The following is a 16,594-nucleotide window of genomic DNA, read 5'->3' as shown; positions in this document are numbered from 1 at the left end:
ATTACACACATGAATGCAAATTCACACTTAGAAATGCCAGAAGAAATGTGCACAATTGATTATGAAATAGAACCTAATAGCTCCTGTTTGCCTAAAGACATGCTTATAGAGCAAAGCTTGGGGAAAACCATATGCTGTTTTTAATAAGGTGGAATTGCCTCACAAACCCTGATAACAGAAGAATGAAGAATCACTATTTCTGATTAAATTAGGGGGACAGAAGAGTGGGAAGCACTACTTCTGATATTGCACAAAACACAGGAGTACAGTGTGAGCACCGGGCCGAGCAGGCCCCAGCCAGTTCCAGGACTTTGATATGAAAAGTTTGGTTTTTCTGTTGTTTGGGATAAAGACTGGCAGAGCATAGTTTGCTACAAGCACATGTTTTGTGGGAAAAGTGCCAGATTGTGGAACTGGACAATTGTTGAAACCTGATTGGGTTAACAGGCTGTTTAGTCACCAGAGCACGTTTGGGGTTTGGTTTTCATGTCACCAAAGTATAAGCCAGAAAATAAAGAAATAATAATTCACACTAAACATCATTGTTGAACATTTTTATTTGATGCAGACACCTCTCTACCCTCCATGCCTCGCTCGGCCGAGGCTTGCATGACCCAGGTCAGGACTCGGGCTAATCCAGTCCAGGTCTTACCTGGTCACAGTATGGCAACACAGCTATTGAACCCCGGAGGAGCGGCAGGAGCAGAGGAGTTGGAGGGACATTCTCCCGCTGAAGCCTGACCAATGTTGCCCAATGAGACCTTACCCTCGCCAGTAGAACAGTTTGAGGAGTTAGTTAAGCGTGCAAAAGTTAGTATGGAGGATTTATGGAGAGCCATTGTTACCATGGACTCCAACCTCTATAAAGCCTTAACTACGGTACGCTCCGATTGTGTCCTTATTAGTACTCAGGTCAATACACAAGGGGTAATGTTAAAAGATCACAGTGAATCTATTAAGAAGCATGAAGAACAGATCACTCAAATAAAATCTCTGGCACTAGAGATATAATTAAAGAATTAAAGAAAGATCTTCCAGTCAAAGAAAATTGGAATATATGGAAAATCGGCAAAGAAGAAATAATTTAAGGTTGTTGAATTTTCCTAAATCTCCAATAATTTCCCCAGTGGAAATGATGCGGAGATACTTGAAAGAAATATTGTTAATACTAGAAGAAAGTTAACCTCCTATAACAAGAGCCCAGTATATCTCATCAGGGGTGAAAAAACAAGTTGCTTCCACTCCTGATGAAAGTGCGGGAATACAGGAGAATCAATTAGATTTGATGAATTTTCTTGAGAATAATAACAGAGAGGACTACCTTAATTGTGACATTTGCCTTGGAATTTGACCGAGACTTAATTCTGCGCACTTACTTCAGGCATATGAACGATACCTTTCTGGGCTCAACAATTAAGATTGTTTCCTGACATCTCTAAAGAGACACAAAAAAAAAAAGACTTTTTGGTCTACAAACCAAACAAAGGCTCTAGGTACATCCTTCATCTTGAAATTTCCTTCAAAATGTTTTATCTCATTAAGGATAAAAATTTTCTCTTTTTGGAGCCTAAACAATTACTTGAATTTATTGTGGCTAAAGAAAGGGGAAGGGGAGTAGTTATTGGTTCAGTGGCTGTACCATTAATCTAGAACCTTCTGTTTGGGGATTAATATCATGTCTTCGACTCTATCCTATTGATTTTTTGCATACCTTGTATTTTTTCCTTGTTCATGTGGACTAAATAAGTACTGTATATGATTTCCTTTTTTATTTTTGTATCTAATCGTTATGCAAGTGCATTGACTTGTTTATCATTATAATTTCTATAAATTAAAAAAAAAAAAAAAAAAAGCAATGGAAGTAAAACCCAAATATCTCAATCCGTCCTCCTTTTTCTGGAGCCATATGGTAACCCTACGCCTTAATGGAATTGCCTACGGGGATAATTCACAACTCAACAACTTAACAAGATTATACAATTGCTTTTTCTTATTTTTTCTTTATTTTTATATGTATGTGCAAAATATGTTGTGTTAATGATTTGTCGTCAACTAAAATTAAGAGCTCCTTTTATCAAGGTGCGCTACGGGGTTAGCGCATCGGACATTTCATCCGCACTAACCCCCGCGGCAAGCCAAAATACTAACGCCTCGTCAATGGAGGCGTTAGCGGCTAGTGCGGCAGGCGGTTTAACACACAGTATTCCGCGCATTGATAAAAGGACCCCTAAATGTCTTTTTGCTATATTTATTTTAGTGAATGGTGTTTATTAAAGCAATTTTCACATTTATTTAATTTGCTGATTATTTATTTTTTCATCTACTATTTCACTTCCTGATTCTTTGCTCTTCTAACTGATCTTGGTGGCTGGTGGGGAGACCCTCTCGAGCTTTTTATCCAGCCCCCCAAAATACACATTTTCTTTGAAAATCAAAACAACAAAATTGCTGACAATTCAAGATCTCTTGTTTTCCTGTGCTCAGATCAGTACTCCAGTCCCAAACAGGGTCCCATCAGAGGGAGGTTGTGCTTCTTTCCAAAACATGGATGTTATAGAAACAAAACAAGAACAAATGCTGTAAGTCTAAAACTGAGTAGCTGTGGAATCCCTCACACAGGGCATTTTTTCTCGTGCACAAAATGGCCAACCCAGACTGAATCCAGCGCTCACTGTATCTCTATATTTGCAAAAAAAAAAAAAAGCATGCTTTATGTATACAGAGCTTGAAAAACAGGTTTTGTTGCTTTTAAATAAAGCACAAAAATTGAGAACAACATGTTAAAATAAATACATTAGAAAAATCCTAACCAGGAAATCCTAATGCCTTCCTAATTACAATACATGGCCAAGGCCATGATCCATTAGATACATCCCAAAATGGCCATGCAAAGCATCCTGGGTGCATTAACATGGATTAATCTGCAGGTAACAAGGCCAAAGCTTGAAAGAATGCAATACAAACTTACCCATAATGCTTTGCAGGCAGGCTATTCTTTCTCTCATTTACAAATTAGATTCCTGGGATGTCTCATGCCCTTGCCTACTCATTCAAGTATGACCCCTTTCTCTGAAAATCTAAATATAATTTCAAGTTAGGGGGGGGGGGGAGGAGGACAGATTCTATTGTGGTATACATGTCGTCAGGTTGCAAAGAGGGTTACCAAATGTCCAAGAACTTGAACATTGTCTGCTTTTCAGAGGACTGTCTGGATGCCTGGGTGGATTTTCAAAACCGGGCTGTGGAAGGCCCCAAGCTTGAGGCCACATCTGGAAGGCAGAGCAGGACAGGGGTGGGGCAGAATGGGGCATGGCCTTATGTCCTCTTTTTTTTTTTTTTCATGAACAAACCCGGTAACCCCAGTTGCAAATGTGTACAACCATAATCTCTCCTAAGAATGAGTAGCCAGAAACATTTTTTCCCCCATCTTATCCCATGTCATTTCCAGGAATCTTCATTTTATTTGTTTTGTCTCCAGGTGTTTTTTTGTATCAGAAGTTATGTTATCAAGAGTGCGTTTTTGTGTGTGTGGGGGGGGGGGGGGGGGAAGGGGGTATTGTATGTAGTGAGTACTTATTAATGATAAACAAAAAACACAGAAATGTTTTTTTCTGCTCATTTTTGCTTGTTAATGACATGGGGTATGTCATTGATGTTTTCCATATCGCTGCTAACAGACCATTTCTAATCTCCCCTTGCCATATAATCCAGGATTAAGGGTCAGCTCTGTTCTGTAAAGGGCAATCTGAGACATAACAGAGAAACCAGGGCTAGTACACAGCTGTTAGGTTATCCCTCAATTAATTTCAGGCCTTAGGACCCCCTCCACAAAGATTTTAATACTTAAACTCAACAATCATGATCACTCCAAAACTACTCATAGAACAAACATGTGAAATGCATAAATCGGACATCATACTTTCAAATATTAAACTGTTTACCAACATAAAGATAGTTTCCAAAAGTCATGTACCTGGGTAACTGGGCTTTTGATGCTTGCCCATCTTCCCTGCAGGGGAAAGTTGTCTGTTGATTGTTCTTTGATTTTCATGGCTGTCAAAATCTATTGTTTTGGTATGACTGCAGCTGGTCTTTTGCTATCTGCCAGAAGCTGCCGCTCTGGCTGACCAACCAGTCTATCGACTGGCTAAGCCCACCATGACTGAAACACTACAAAGGAAGGATGATGGAGCCTCTGAGTTTAGGGAGGCATAGATTATCTTGTCTGCACAGGACAGAGGGAGATTTGAGAGTTATGAGCTAAAGAGAAAGTTCCTTCCAGTTATGGGTTTATAGAATAATTATAATAGTCACTTACATTGTAGGCAAAGGATTTTGCCGTTATGGAGTCTCTCTCCCTCCCCCCCATTTCATGGAGAGATGGAGAAAACCATCTATCAGTGTGAGACAGGAGCTCCATGAGTGAGAAGTTGAGGACCAACTCACTTCCACCATAGGACTGAGAGAGCCCTGAGTTTTGAGGTATAGAAAAAAGCTCTTACTTGGGTTGGTATAATGAAAGTTTTGGGGTATAGAAACAGTATAGGGCACAGAGGCGCATTGGTCTACACTAAACACCATAATTAATTTACTCTAAAGTACTGAACTTATTTCTGTCTTCTCTGCTCTGTTCAGCCCTTTTCTCTTAATTAATAGTTCTTTTGTTTGTATTTTATTCTCGCTAGAAAAACTTCTCCCTCTCTTCTATAAGTGGAGGTGCCTTAAAGTGTTGCTATGGCTTTGAAATGTTGTTAGTGACCTGGCCTTTAGTCAAAAGGGAAATAATTTTCAGTTTCTCCAGAACAGGTCCATCTTTTCATCTCTCTTCAGTAGGGGGAAAATTTCTGACGCTCCATCTTCTTTGTTCCATTGCCTGCACTGATCTTGGCCATATAGGTGGTCAGACTCCCACTGGCAAGTCCTGCGTTGGAGGGTGACATGGCTAGGAACGAATAAGGTTTCATGCCAACAAAGCCGGACAGTGGGAAGGAGTATGGTGTACTGAGTAAGGTGGGAGGCTGTGTGGCGACTGTGGCCAGACTGGCAGCTGGGGAAGAGTTGGGAGCTGGGGAGAAAGTCAAGTTGAGGTCATCAGGGTTCAACGTTGAAGTGATCTGGGAGGTAGATTTAGCCGTCTCTAAGCTGCAGAAAGAACATAAAAGAAGATATATTTTATATACCTTTGTTCTGTTGTCTAAGCCTGATCAGTAGGTGGATGACAGACTCCCTCTCCCTTGGGGCTATGAACATTGTCTCCATAATTCAACCTCAACCTCTGCTGGTCCAAGCAGCAAAGTCCAGAGCTGGGACCTGAACTCAGGTCCTCTATATGAGCAGTACTTATCAGCTGGGCCACAACTAGAAGTAGATAATGACACAGGGATAGGTACCCAAGGGACAGGGATAGAATCAGAGCCTGTGGGGGGGGGGGGGGGGGGGACAGAGACATGTCCCTGTACCAATTCTCTAAAAACTTGACTAGTATGAAGAAGTAAAAACTTAACACATCTTACACAATTAGCAACTGAATTCAATGATTTAAAAAAAGACAGAAGCAGCTTTTGGATTTTAATGAACTACTGTACTGTTAAATGAAATTATTTGCATCTTGTCTGTCATCTGCAATGTCCTTCCATCCATAAGCAGCTAAATACTTTTTATTGGGGTGGGGTCCCAAAAGCTCTGCCCTAGCCCCAGCAGAATCCTGCAACATGATCTCGCTCCAGCTCCCTACTCCCCCACCTACATTCCCTGGTCGATGTAATTTTAAATCTTTGGGCAGCTGCCGTGCAGCATCAACAAGCAGGCCTGCCCTGGAAGTCCTTCATTCTGCAGCGACTTCCTGTTCCCACATAGGGGGGGATGCTGCAAAATGAAGGCTTCTGGGGCAGGCCTGCTTGTTGATGCTGCACGGCAGCTGCACGGAGATTTAAAATTACATTGACCGGAAGAAGGTAGGTGGGGGAATAGAGTCATAACAGACTGCCAAGTTTTGGGGAGGCCATGGCCTCTGATGCCTCCCCCATTCCGACGCCTATGCTTCCATCATGTGCCCAGCTGCTCAAGCGTCTTACTTTTACTACAACAGATTCATCCATCATTGCTGGCATCGTGGAACATTTCTAACATTTAATAAACACTTATTTTTCTGTTCATCTTTGTAACAGACCACCTGCTGTTCAGGCTGTCCTGGCTTTCTAGGAGAGGTCAGCACACAGAAACCACACCACAGTAGCATAGGAACAAAACACTTATTTCTGTAGTTTGCCTCACACTTAATTCAAACAAGAAGTTTGGTTTACGTCAGCCAAATGCTGTGTCTAGCTCAGACCTCTCCTTTCTCCTGGGAACCTCTCTCTAATCGAGTCAAGCCTGGGCAGAAATACTCCTCCCTGAGACCCGCCCCTCCGACTCAGCACTGAGGCAAGCAGTGCAGGGACCTGTAGTCCTTCTCAAATACATGGTACCCTCTGCTGCCCAGTGGCATAAAAGCAGTCCAGGAGAGGGGAAATCCCTCAATCTGCCATAATCCACTACACCCATGTCTGAAAGATAATCAAATTACCTTCCCGGCTGATGTAAAAACATAGGAAATTGAATCTTTGGGAAGGTTGTACCAAAACGAGATCGAAATGGAAGGCTCTAGTAAAATCCGGACCCCCTAGACCTGTCCCCCAGTTCCACCCATCCCTGCCCCCGCTGTGCTCTCCTGCCCAACGTGATTTCCAGGATGCTTTTCCAAATCCAGACAAAGTACAGGGTTTTGAAAAGCTGTCCGGACTCCCGGACATGTCCTCGAAAAGGAGGACATGTCTGAGGAAATCTGGATATCTGATAACCCTAACCTTATTTGACTAAGGTGTGATATCAAGTCCAGAAGATTACATGCCAATAAAATAACCAGAAACAATTTTAGGCCTGCATTGTTTCCTGCTCCGGTTTGGTGTCCCTTACCAGGCTGTGATGAGGTACTGAGCCAGAGTGATGCTGTTGGGAGTCCCTGTGATCGTCACATGCCGCTCACTTGCACCATCCGTTTGGTTTCCAATCTTGATGTGCGCGCCAGACATCTGCCGGATCTCACTGATCTTGCTTCCCTGTCGGCCAATCACGCAACCAATCAACTGTCAGGGAAAGATGGCAGAGTCAGTGACCGTCTCAGCGTGTGTGGGATGAATATTTTCCCTTCATTCATTTCTTTCTCATTCCCAGAGGTGGTCAGCATTTGTTTAAACACTAGCAAGATAAGAACAAAAGAGTTGCCATTCTGGGACAGACTGTAGGTTCATCAAGTTTCAAGTTTGTTGTTTATCTGATATACTGCCTATCATTAAGTCTAAGCCAGTGGTCTCAAACTCGCAGCCCACAGGCCACATGCGGCCCGCCAGGTACTATTTTGAGGCCCTCAGTATGTTACTATTGTTCTGGAACGTTGCCCGCCCCACTGCTGTAACCTCACGTAAGTGCTTTCCTGCGTCTGTACGCAATTGTGAGGTGGAGTGGAGAGGATGCAGAAAAGCGCTTGTGTGAAATTACAGCAGTGAGGCGGGCAACATATTTATGTATATATTTCACTTTGGTTCCTGCACCACGTAGGAGCTCACACAGCTTGTTCAGCTGTTCATCACATCATTATTTCCAGTTGTTATCCATAAGGTTTCCCTGTATATATGATACACTCTTGGACCCCTGAGGAAGGAGTATTTCTTCAAAACACGGACCGTGTCGGGTCCAGGTTCACCAACCTTTTGGATACAAACTGTTATGATTATATCTATGTTTATTCATTAAAGACTTAGCATCTTGTACACCATTCCTGCAGTTTTCTTTTTTTCTTAGACTCTATATACCACTGCAGTTTTGTTAGATGTCTTGCTTGTGCTTGCCTCTGTATATATTAATACCTCTATCCATTCAGTCATGTCCAACCCTTGGATACTCTAGACCAGTCCTCGCCATGCTTCCCTGTTTTCCACAGCTTCTTTCAATTGATTGATGTTCATTCTTGTGTCATTCTTGATGTTATCCAGTCAACAGGCTTGTGGTCTCCTCTGCTTCCTTTTACCACTGACCATTCTGAGTAGCACCTCCTTTACTAGTGAATTCATCCTCGTCACATGTCCAAAATAAGTCATTTTCTGTCTGGTAATCTTGCCTTCCAGGGACAACTCTGGGTTTATATGATCAAAAACATCTTTGTTGGTGATCCTAGCTGTCCATGAGATTCATAGAAATCTTGTCCAGCACCATAGCTTGAAGGTGTTGATTTTTCTTCTATCTGCTTTCATGAGTGTTCATGTCTCGCAGATTGGGAACACAATGGCAGTGATGAGTCTGTTTGATGGTGAGCGAGATGTCCTTGCACTTCCATATTTGGTCCATGCTCACCGTGGCTGCATGTCCCAGTGCTAATCAACGCTTGATCTCTGCTGTCGAACCGCCACTGTGATCAATGAGGGACTCAAGGAAAAAGAAGCTGTCAACCACTTCTATTTCTTCATTGTTGATCTTTATGTGAACTTTCTTGTTGATGGTAGTCATGATTTTGGTCTTCTTGATGTGCAGGTAAGTTCCATCTTCTTGCTTTCTTCTTTCAGCTTCAGGATCAACTTCTTGAGGTCCTTCTCACTCTGCTAGCAGGGTAGTATCATCTGCATATCTCAGATTCCTGGTGGTTCTTTTTGCCCCATTTTACAGTCTTTAATGTTTAAGTGCTGCCAGTTTTAAGCGAGGCCACAATTCTAACCTGGTCTCATTTCAGAGAGAAAACATGCTGGTTTCTCAGGAAGAAGCAGATGCCAAATGGTTATAGAAGCTCTGCAGAAGATATCTCCTTTATTTTATTACTAAGCATTAGTAATAAAAGTGAGCCTGGAAGTGAGCCTTGATGAGGTGCGCAGGCAGATAGAAAAACTAAAAACTGGCAAATCGCCGGGTCCGAATGGAATCCATCCAAGGGTTCTGAAGGAACTAAAGGAGGAAATAGTGGAACTACTGCAGCAAATTTGCAACCTATCTCTGAAAACAGGTGTGATTCCGGAGGATTGGAAGATAGCCAACATTACGCCCATCTTTAAAAAGGGATCAAGAGGGGACCCGGGAAACTACAGACCGGTGAGTCTGACCTCGGTTCCGGGGAAAATGGCGGAAGCACTGATAAAAGAAAACATCGATGAACATTTTGAAAGAAACGAACTTCTGAAAACCAGCCAACATGGTTTCTGCAGGGGAAGATCGTGCCTGACTAACTTACTGCACTTCTTCGAAGTAATTAACAAACAAATGGACAGAGGAGACCCCATAGACATCATATACCTAGATTTCCAGAAAGCCTTTGACAAGATGCCTCATGAACGTCTACTCCGGAAACTGCATGGGGTGGACGGAGACGTGCATAGATGGATCAGAAACTGGTTAGAAGGTAGGAAACAGAGGGTAGGGGTGAAGGGCCACTACTCAGACTGGAGAAAGGTCATGAGTGGTGTTCCGCAGGGGTCGGTGCTCGGGCCACTGTTTTTTAACATATTCATAAATGATCTAGAAACAGGGACGAAGTGTGAGATAATAAAATTTGCGGACTACACCAAACTATTTAGTAGAGCTCGGACAAAGGATGACTGCGAAGAATTGCAAAGAGACTTGGACAAACTAGGGGAATGGGCAGAGAGATGGCAGATGAAATTCAATGTTGGGAAGTGTAAAGTATTGCATGTGGGAAGCAAAAACTCGAGGTATAATTATGCGATGGGAGGGATGTTTTTGAATGAGAGTACCCAAGAAAGGGACTTGGGGATGATGGTGGACATGACAATGAAGCCGACAGCACAGTGCGCAGCTGCCGCTAAGAGAGCGAATAGAATGCTAGGTATAATCAAGAAAGGTATTACAACCAGAACGAAAGAAGTTATCCTGCCGCTGTATCGGGCAATGGTGCGTCCACATCTTGAGTACTGCGTCCAGTATTGGTCACCGTACCTTAAGAAGGATATGGCATTGCTCGAGAGAGTTCAGAGGAGAGCGACACAACTGATTAAGGGGATGGAAAGCCTTTCATACGCTGAGAGATTGGAAAAACTGGGACTCTTTTCCCTAGAAAAGAGAAGATTAAGAGGGGATATGATAGACTTACAAGATCATGAAGGGCATAGAGAGAGTAGAGAGGGACAGATTCTTCAAATTTTCAGAAAATAAAAAAAACAAGAGGGCATTCGGAAAAGTTGAAAGGAGGCAAATTCAAAACTAATGCTAGGAAGTTCTTCTTTACACAACATGTGGTGGACACCTGGAATACAATTCCAGAGGAAGTTATAGGGCAGAGTACAGTACTGGGGTTTAAGAAAGGTTTGGCAAATTCCTGCTGGAAAAGGGGATAGAGGGGTATAGATAGAAATTTACTGCACAGGTCCTGGACCTGTTGGGCCACCGCGTGAGCGGACTGCTGGGCGCGATGGACCTCGGGTCTGACCCAGCGGAGGCATTTCTTATGTTCTTATTATTTATTTACATCTTATATCCTGCCTAAAACTAAGCAATTTGCAGAAAAACATGCAGAAAATTCACAAATAGCTAGGATAGCATATAAGACCAAAAAAAAATCAAGCCTCAAAGAGCTGTGCATATAGAAGCATCCTACTACAAGAAGCTTTTAAAATCATATTTTGCTGTTGCTAAATATGTTTGTATATATCCTTGGGAACTAATTAGAAGATACATCAGTTGTTTGTACCCTTGATGCAGGCATCTGCTGAAACATGATCAGATGGAGTTTAATCTTGTTTTTAGGTTATTACAGTGTATGATTTTAAATTGATTTCATTGTATTGTTGACATCTTAAATTACACCCCTCATTGACCCCACTAAAAACATAAAGTATTTAAGATTCATCTCTGAAAAATATTTACCGTGCATGTATCAAACTGCAAAAGTATATACCAGATAAACTCAATCTGCAATTCAATCTTTAATAAACAGATGCCATCTGTGGCTCATTATAGAATACAATACATACATACACATTTGAGGTTCATTCCTGAAATATATGCACCATCCATAACTCAACCAAGCAAAAACACACCATTAGGTGCGCATTCAGATAAATACATACCATCTAGTTGGAAGGAGGATCACCCACCCCCAGTATGAACACAAGATAAGAGTATGTGGCCATTATTTGGGGCCAATGCCTTACCGGTGCCATCAGAGATTAGTGCATAACCTCACTCACCCAACCCTTCCTCCTCCTCATGCCCACGACATGATAATCCATGCCAACCTCTGCCTCAGGGGATAAAGAGACCCTCTGGGTATTGATAGACAGTTTTGTCCTTCACACCTTGACCTGTAAATAAAAGGAAGATGGATTTCTACTTACATCATTTGGAATGAGGAACTCCTGAGAGGTGGTCTGAGCACTGGCTTCTAGAGCTCCTTAAAGAAAAAGAGATGAAGTGGAAAATGGCCATAAGAAAGACAAAGATTTCAATGATAGTCTGTGGGTTGCCATTTTACTCGGGTCAACCTGCACAGGCCGCCAGGGCTTGTCATTATGTCTCAGGGGTCGCATTAGGCAGTTTAGAAATGGGCTTTTACAATTAACCATTTCAGTTACGTCAGGGCTTGCTTGATGTCTTGCTACAGAAATGCTTTTAAAAGCTTTCCGAATCTGAGATAGTGGTCACAGGATCGTAGTTTAAGGGGTAGTTGATTCCAGCATTTTGCTAATTGATATTGGACGGATAAGGTGATTTGCCTGGTAGACTTTATATTGTTGCATGCTGGGAATTTTAAGTGGTAAAGATTTCTGGTGGAATATTTGTTGGAGGCACCTTGGAGTAGGATGGCCAACTCTGTATTTATTTATTTTAGGTATTTATATACTGCCTATCAAAGTTATCTAATTGATTTATAATCAAGTACTCAAGCATTTTCCCGATCTATCCCGATAGGCTCACAATCTATCTAACTTACCTGGGGCAAAAAAGGATTGAGTAACTTGCCTAGAGTAGTACCTATATAGTTTGCTTTCACCCTCAACTGTTTTTTTTTTTTAAGTTGCAACAAAATAAATACAAATATTTAAATGTTTAACCTCTGTGTTAGTGTGAATTTAAGGGGAAACCTATTGAAACGTCTGATCGTGATGCTAACATCTCACACATTTAATTGTAATTATATTGTAATGTAATTTCATCACATCACCATTAGAGGGTTTTATACTATTATCCACTATCCATTCCCAAATGTCACTAAAAACGGCTGTCAAAATGGTCTCATTGCTACGCCCCTTTCTAAAACCTGATTGTCTTGCATGTAGGACATTTGTAATTTGCAATGGAGGTGTTAAGTTGCTTCAGTACAACTTATTCAAACAGTTTAGCTGGAAGGGGGGGAAGGAGCCAGTGTCTGCAGCTAGACGGGAAGGGAAATGTTGGGGATACAAAATGAAGATTTGTACCAGGGTTCATGTAGGGGTTAGAAATGTCTGGAGTTACATAAGAACATAAGCAATGCCTCTGCTGGGTCAGACCTGAGGTCCATCGTGCCCAGCAGTCCAGGTCCAGGACATGTGCAGTAATCCTCTATCTATACCCCTCTATCCCCTTTTCCAGCAGGAAATTGTCCAATCCTTTCATGAACCCCCAGTTCCGTGCTCTGCCCTATTACGCCCTCTGGAAGCGCATTCCAGTTGTCCACCACACGTTGGGTAAAGAACATGTCCTATTTTTAGAGGACTGTACAGGCGTCCGGAGGGCTTTTCAAAACCCAGCACTATGTCCAGGTTTTGAAAAGCTGTTGAGATCTGGGCTGAGTCTGTATAATGTGTGCACACGTGTGGATGCGAAGTGGTGGTGTCGCATGCATGCGCGCATACGTGAGATCTCATCATGTTATATCTGAGCATGCATAGATGCACTCCAAACTCGGCCTGAAGAGATGAGGTTTGCGTGAGGCTGGGGTGCAGAACAGGGCCACGCATCCTCCTTTTCCAGATGCAAAATCTGGTGACCCTAGGCTCATGCGACCAGCGGTGCACTGCTCTTACCTGGAATCATGGAGGACACCTGAGCAAGGGAAGAGAATGGACTGGGATGCATAGAGAGCTGTTGCAGCTTGGTCATCTGTGCAAACAGAAAGAGAGAAACTTAGTTCATAGCACATGATGAAACTAAAGCCTGGGCAGTGACAAGTACTGTGTGTGCACTGCTCTGCAAAGGACCTGCGCTTCCGTTCTCAGGCCAGACTTCGGCTCCTTGGGCTGGCTGGAAAATCTGCATAGTGCTACAATCCATTCTAAAATGCACTTTTTAAACTCCCATTTTACTGGCAGACGCTCCTTGAAAAACATTCCCCTCCCTCAATTCCCTTTATTTCTGGAGCGATTTCTACCCTGGATGGCAAGCACTTCCAAGGCTGACTGTGCCACGAAGTGATTGTATTTCTTGTACGTGGCTCCGCTTGTCTACCTTGCTTTTCAGCCCTTGCTCACTTTGCAAATGAGGCCCCAAAGTACGTCTCCACACATGGCTCCTTCTCATACGTCCCCCCCACATCTCCCTTGGGCTGCCCCTGAGCAATTACATTATCATATCACATAAAAGCGGGGGGAGGACGGGATCAGCCTTCCTAAAGTAAAGCTGAGGAAGAAACCATTAACCTAAACTACAGCTCTGGGAGACCTCTAGATACCCTAACATCCATATTAGAAAGGTTCAAAGTCATAACACTAGAGTTCAGTACTCCCCCCGCGAATTCACGGTTCACCATTCACAGCCTCAGTCATTCGCGGGGTTTTTTCTTCTTCCTACTGCTTTCGAGAAAGGCCAGCGCTCAGGTGAAGGACCCATGAGGAGAAGCAGCAGCTTGCATCCGTGTGGGAAGCAATTTGGAGGACACGGTCCCAGCGCCCGGTGCTCATCTGCCCCCACCCCCACCCCTCACGTCGTGGAATCTGGCCTGCCAGCTGTTGCAGTAGCACCTACTATTTCCAGTACGGCCGCTGTGAGGGAGATTGGGGAGGGGGGAAGAGAGTTGCAGCGGTAGAGCGCGCATGTGTGATGGCGCCTTCCAGCTGACGGCAACCAATGGAAGCAGCCAAAAACAGAGCGGGGAGGGCATTTTTTACCACATCCATTTTTCACGGATTTTCATTTTTTTGCGATCACTCCGAGAACATAACCCCTGCGAATTTCAGGGGAGTACTGTATTTCAAACAGAAAGGGCCTGATGTCATTAGTTATACATTTAAATCCTTCAAGTACATATGCACTGATGTACTCAGTAGTGCCGTCTTGGTGGAGGCGCCAGCTCCTGTGCTCCTTTCTCCACCTCTCACTACTGCACACGTACACTATTGCACACCTGTACTATTTAATATTATGATGTCTTCTTTAGGTTCAGCTCTCTCAGCTTTAGGAATTCACTGCTTCATTTATGCAGATGACATCAGAATTTACATACCTTTCTCAAGAGCCATAGAGAATATCAATAACGTTATAAAGAGGAATATACACCTTCCCTTCCCCCATAATGTTTCCAGTTCGAGCAGCAACCCCAACCTGCTGCTCGCACCAGCGTTGACTCTTCCTCCGACATCACTTCCTGGACCTGTGCCTAGGAAGTGACATCACAGGAAGAGCAGATGCTAATGCGAGCAGCAGGTTGGGGTTGCTGCTCACGTCAGGAACGTTAAAGAGGTAAGGGGCATGCATGCCTGACAAGAGGAGGCAGGGAAGGAGCAGATGGGGGTTGGGGTGGAGAAGAAGGCAGAGGAGGGGTGCCACCACCCTCACTACGCCATTGGATGTACTTGGACAGACTGAAAGTCCTTCTAGCCCAGTAACCTGATTCCAACATTGGCCAATCCAGGACACAAGAACCAGGCAGAATCCCAAAACTGTAAATACTCGCAGAATCCATAATTCTTATCCTAGAAATAAGCAGTGGATTTCCCCCTGACCACCATAATGATGGTTTGTGGGTTTTTTTCTTCTAGGAACTTGTCTAAACCTTTTAAAAACTCTAAGCAATCAGAAGCATAAGGAGGGTGACCAGCACCTGGGGCAGTGGCGCCCCTCTCCCGCCTTCTTCCCCAAACCCCTGCTGTAACAACATATAATACATGACCAAGATCAAAAATCAAAGAGATAGATGCTTATGTTCTTATATCAGATGTAAATTTCAGAAACTGACATTCAAATCACTATATTATAAACTAACGAACAAATTCAACCGAAACTAGAAAATGATACCATTTTATTAGACCAGATACATGATTCAATTAACTTTCAAAGGCCAATACCCCTTCCTCAGGTTAGCACAGTATACTGCTGTTATGGTATTCAGTTCTGACCTGGAGAAGGTGGTTTTGGTCTCTGAAAGTTAGTCAGAAAGATATTAAAATTAGTTCAATGAAATAATAACACCCTTTTTCTATTTTTATTTATTAATGTTTATTAACAGGGCTACCACACTACTTTTATCTTAAATGGGAAATAAAAATTTTTTCTGCCTTTGCTTTTTTCCCCCAATTCTGGTCTCCATCTCTGGTATCTTCTTTCCTTGTTTGTCCTTAACTCTCTTGCCAGGATTTCTTTTCTGCTGCTTTTTCTCTGTTCCTTTTCCTTTCAGTTTTCTTCAATTTATTTTTTGCCTCTGTCTATATTAAATTCTTTCTTACTATCTAGTTCTCAATTCCCCTCTTTTCACTGTGTCTACCTACAGCTTGCCATCTCTTTCCATACCTCCCTAGTATCTCATTAACTGTCCTTTCCTACCATCCTTCATGTGCCTTCTTTCTCTACCCCTTCTGTTTAGGCCCAGATTCTGTAAATGGCGCCTAGAAAAAAGCATGCATCACGCTTAAGCTCCGTTTACAGAATCATGCCTAGCAGCACCTATGTAAAAACGTAGCCGAAATGTAGGCCAGTGCTTTAAAGGCCTATATCTCATGCACCTAAGCTTTTGGAGACTTGCACTTAGCAGTGCCTAAATCATGCTCTGAAAACAAACAAAAAAAAAACCCTACTTAGCTGTTAAGTGCCATTAAGCACCATGCAATAGGTGCCTGCCTTTTATAGAATCGGATAGGTGCCTATTGCCCAATTAATTTTTTTTTTTTTTTTAAATTATTGAAGCTATTAAGGGGATTTTGCCTTAAAGGCGCCTAGCTTTAGACACTCTTTACAGAATCTAGCCCTTAGTAACTGCCCCATTTCCTCCCACCACCTCCCCCCTCTCTCCTATTCCCGTCCAGTGTCTGCCCCTTTTCTCTCCTCCCTACTGCCATCAAGCGTCTGCCTCTCTCCCCTCCCAAATTCCATCTAGCATCTCCTCCACCTCTATCTCCGCCCCACTTCCATCTAGTGTTTGTCCTCGTCTCTCCCTCCCCTGACCCCAATTCTATCCATCATCTGCTCCCCTCTTCCATCACTTCTATCCAGCAACTATCCTTTCACCCCACTTCCATCCAGCTTCTTCCTCCTTCTCTCTTTCCTCCACTCTACTTTTTCATCAGCATCTGCTCCTTCTCTCTGCCATTCCCCTCACTTCCATCCAGCATCTGCTCTCCTTTCTCCATCCACACCATTTCCATCC

The 16,594-nt window shown here is 43.1% G+C and overlaps 1 protein-coding gene across 7 annotated transcripts in view; it reads right to left on the bottom strand.

Moving 5' to 3' along the window:
- Positions 1–568: 568 nt before the first annotated feature.
- The window catches only part of PCBP4 (poly(rC) binding protein 4), a 120,633-nt gene continuing 104,607 nt past the window's right edge, over positions 569–16,594 (bottom strand). For all 7 annotated transcript variants that reach the window (XM_033926198.1, XM_033926195.1, XM_033926197.1 and 4 more), the window contains 4 exons: positions 13,044–13,119; positions 11,373–11,428; positions 6,955–7,124; positions 569–5,142 (listed from right to left, as the gene is read on the bottom strand). In XM_033926198.1, the coding sequence (XP_033782089.1) occupies positions 4,827–5,142; positions 6,955–7,124; positions 11,373–11,428; positions 13,044–13,119 (618 nt within the window). In that variant the 3' untranslated portion in view covers positions 569–4,826. The remainder of the gene's footprint in view (positions 5,143–6,954; positions 7,125–11,372; positions 11,429–13,043; positions 13,120–16,594) is intronic.

Source organism: Geotrypetes seraphini, chromosome 17, assembly GCF_902459505.1.
Source record: "Geotrypetes seraphini chromosome 17, aGeoSer1.1, whole genome shotgun sequence".
Classification (NCBI taxonomy): domain Eukaryota; kingdom Metazoa; phylum Chordata; class Amphibia; order Gymnophiona; family Dermophiidae; genus Geotrypetes; species Geotrypetes seraphini.
Note: the sequence above shows the minus strand (reverse complement) of the source record. Positions and strands in the feature narration are given on the sequence as shown.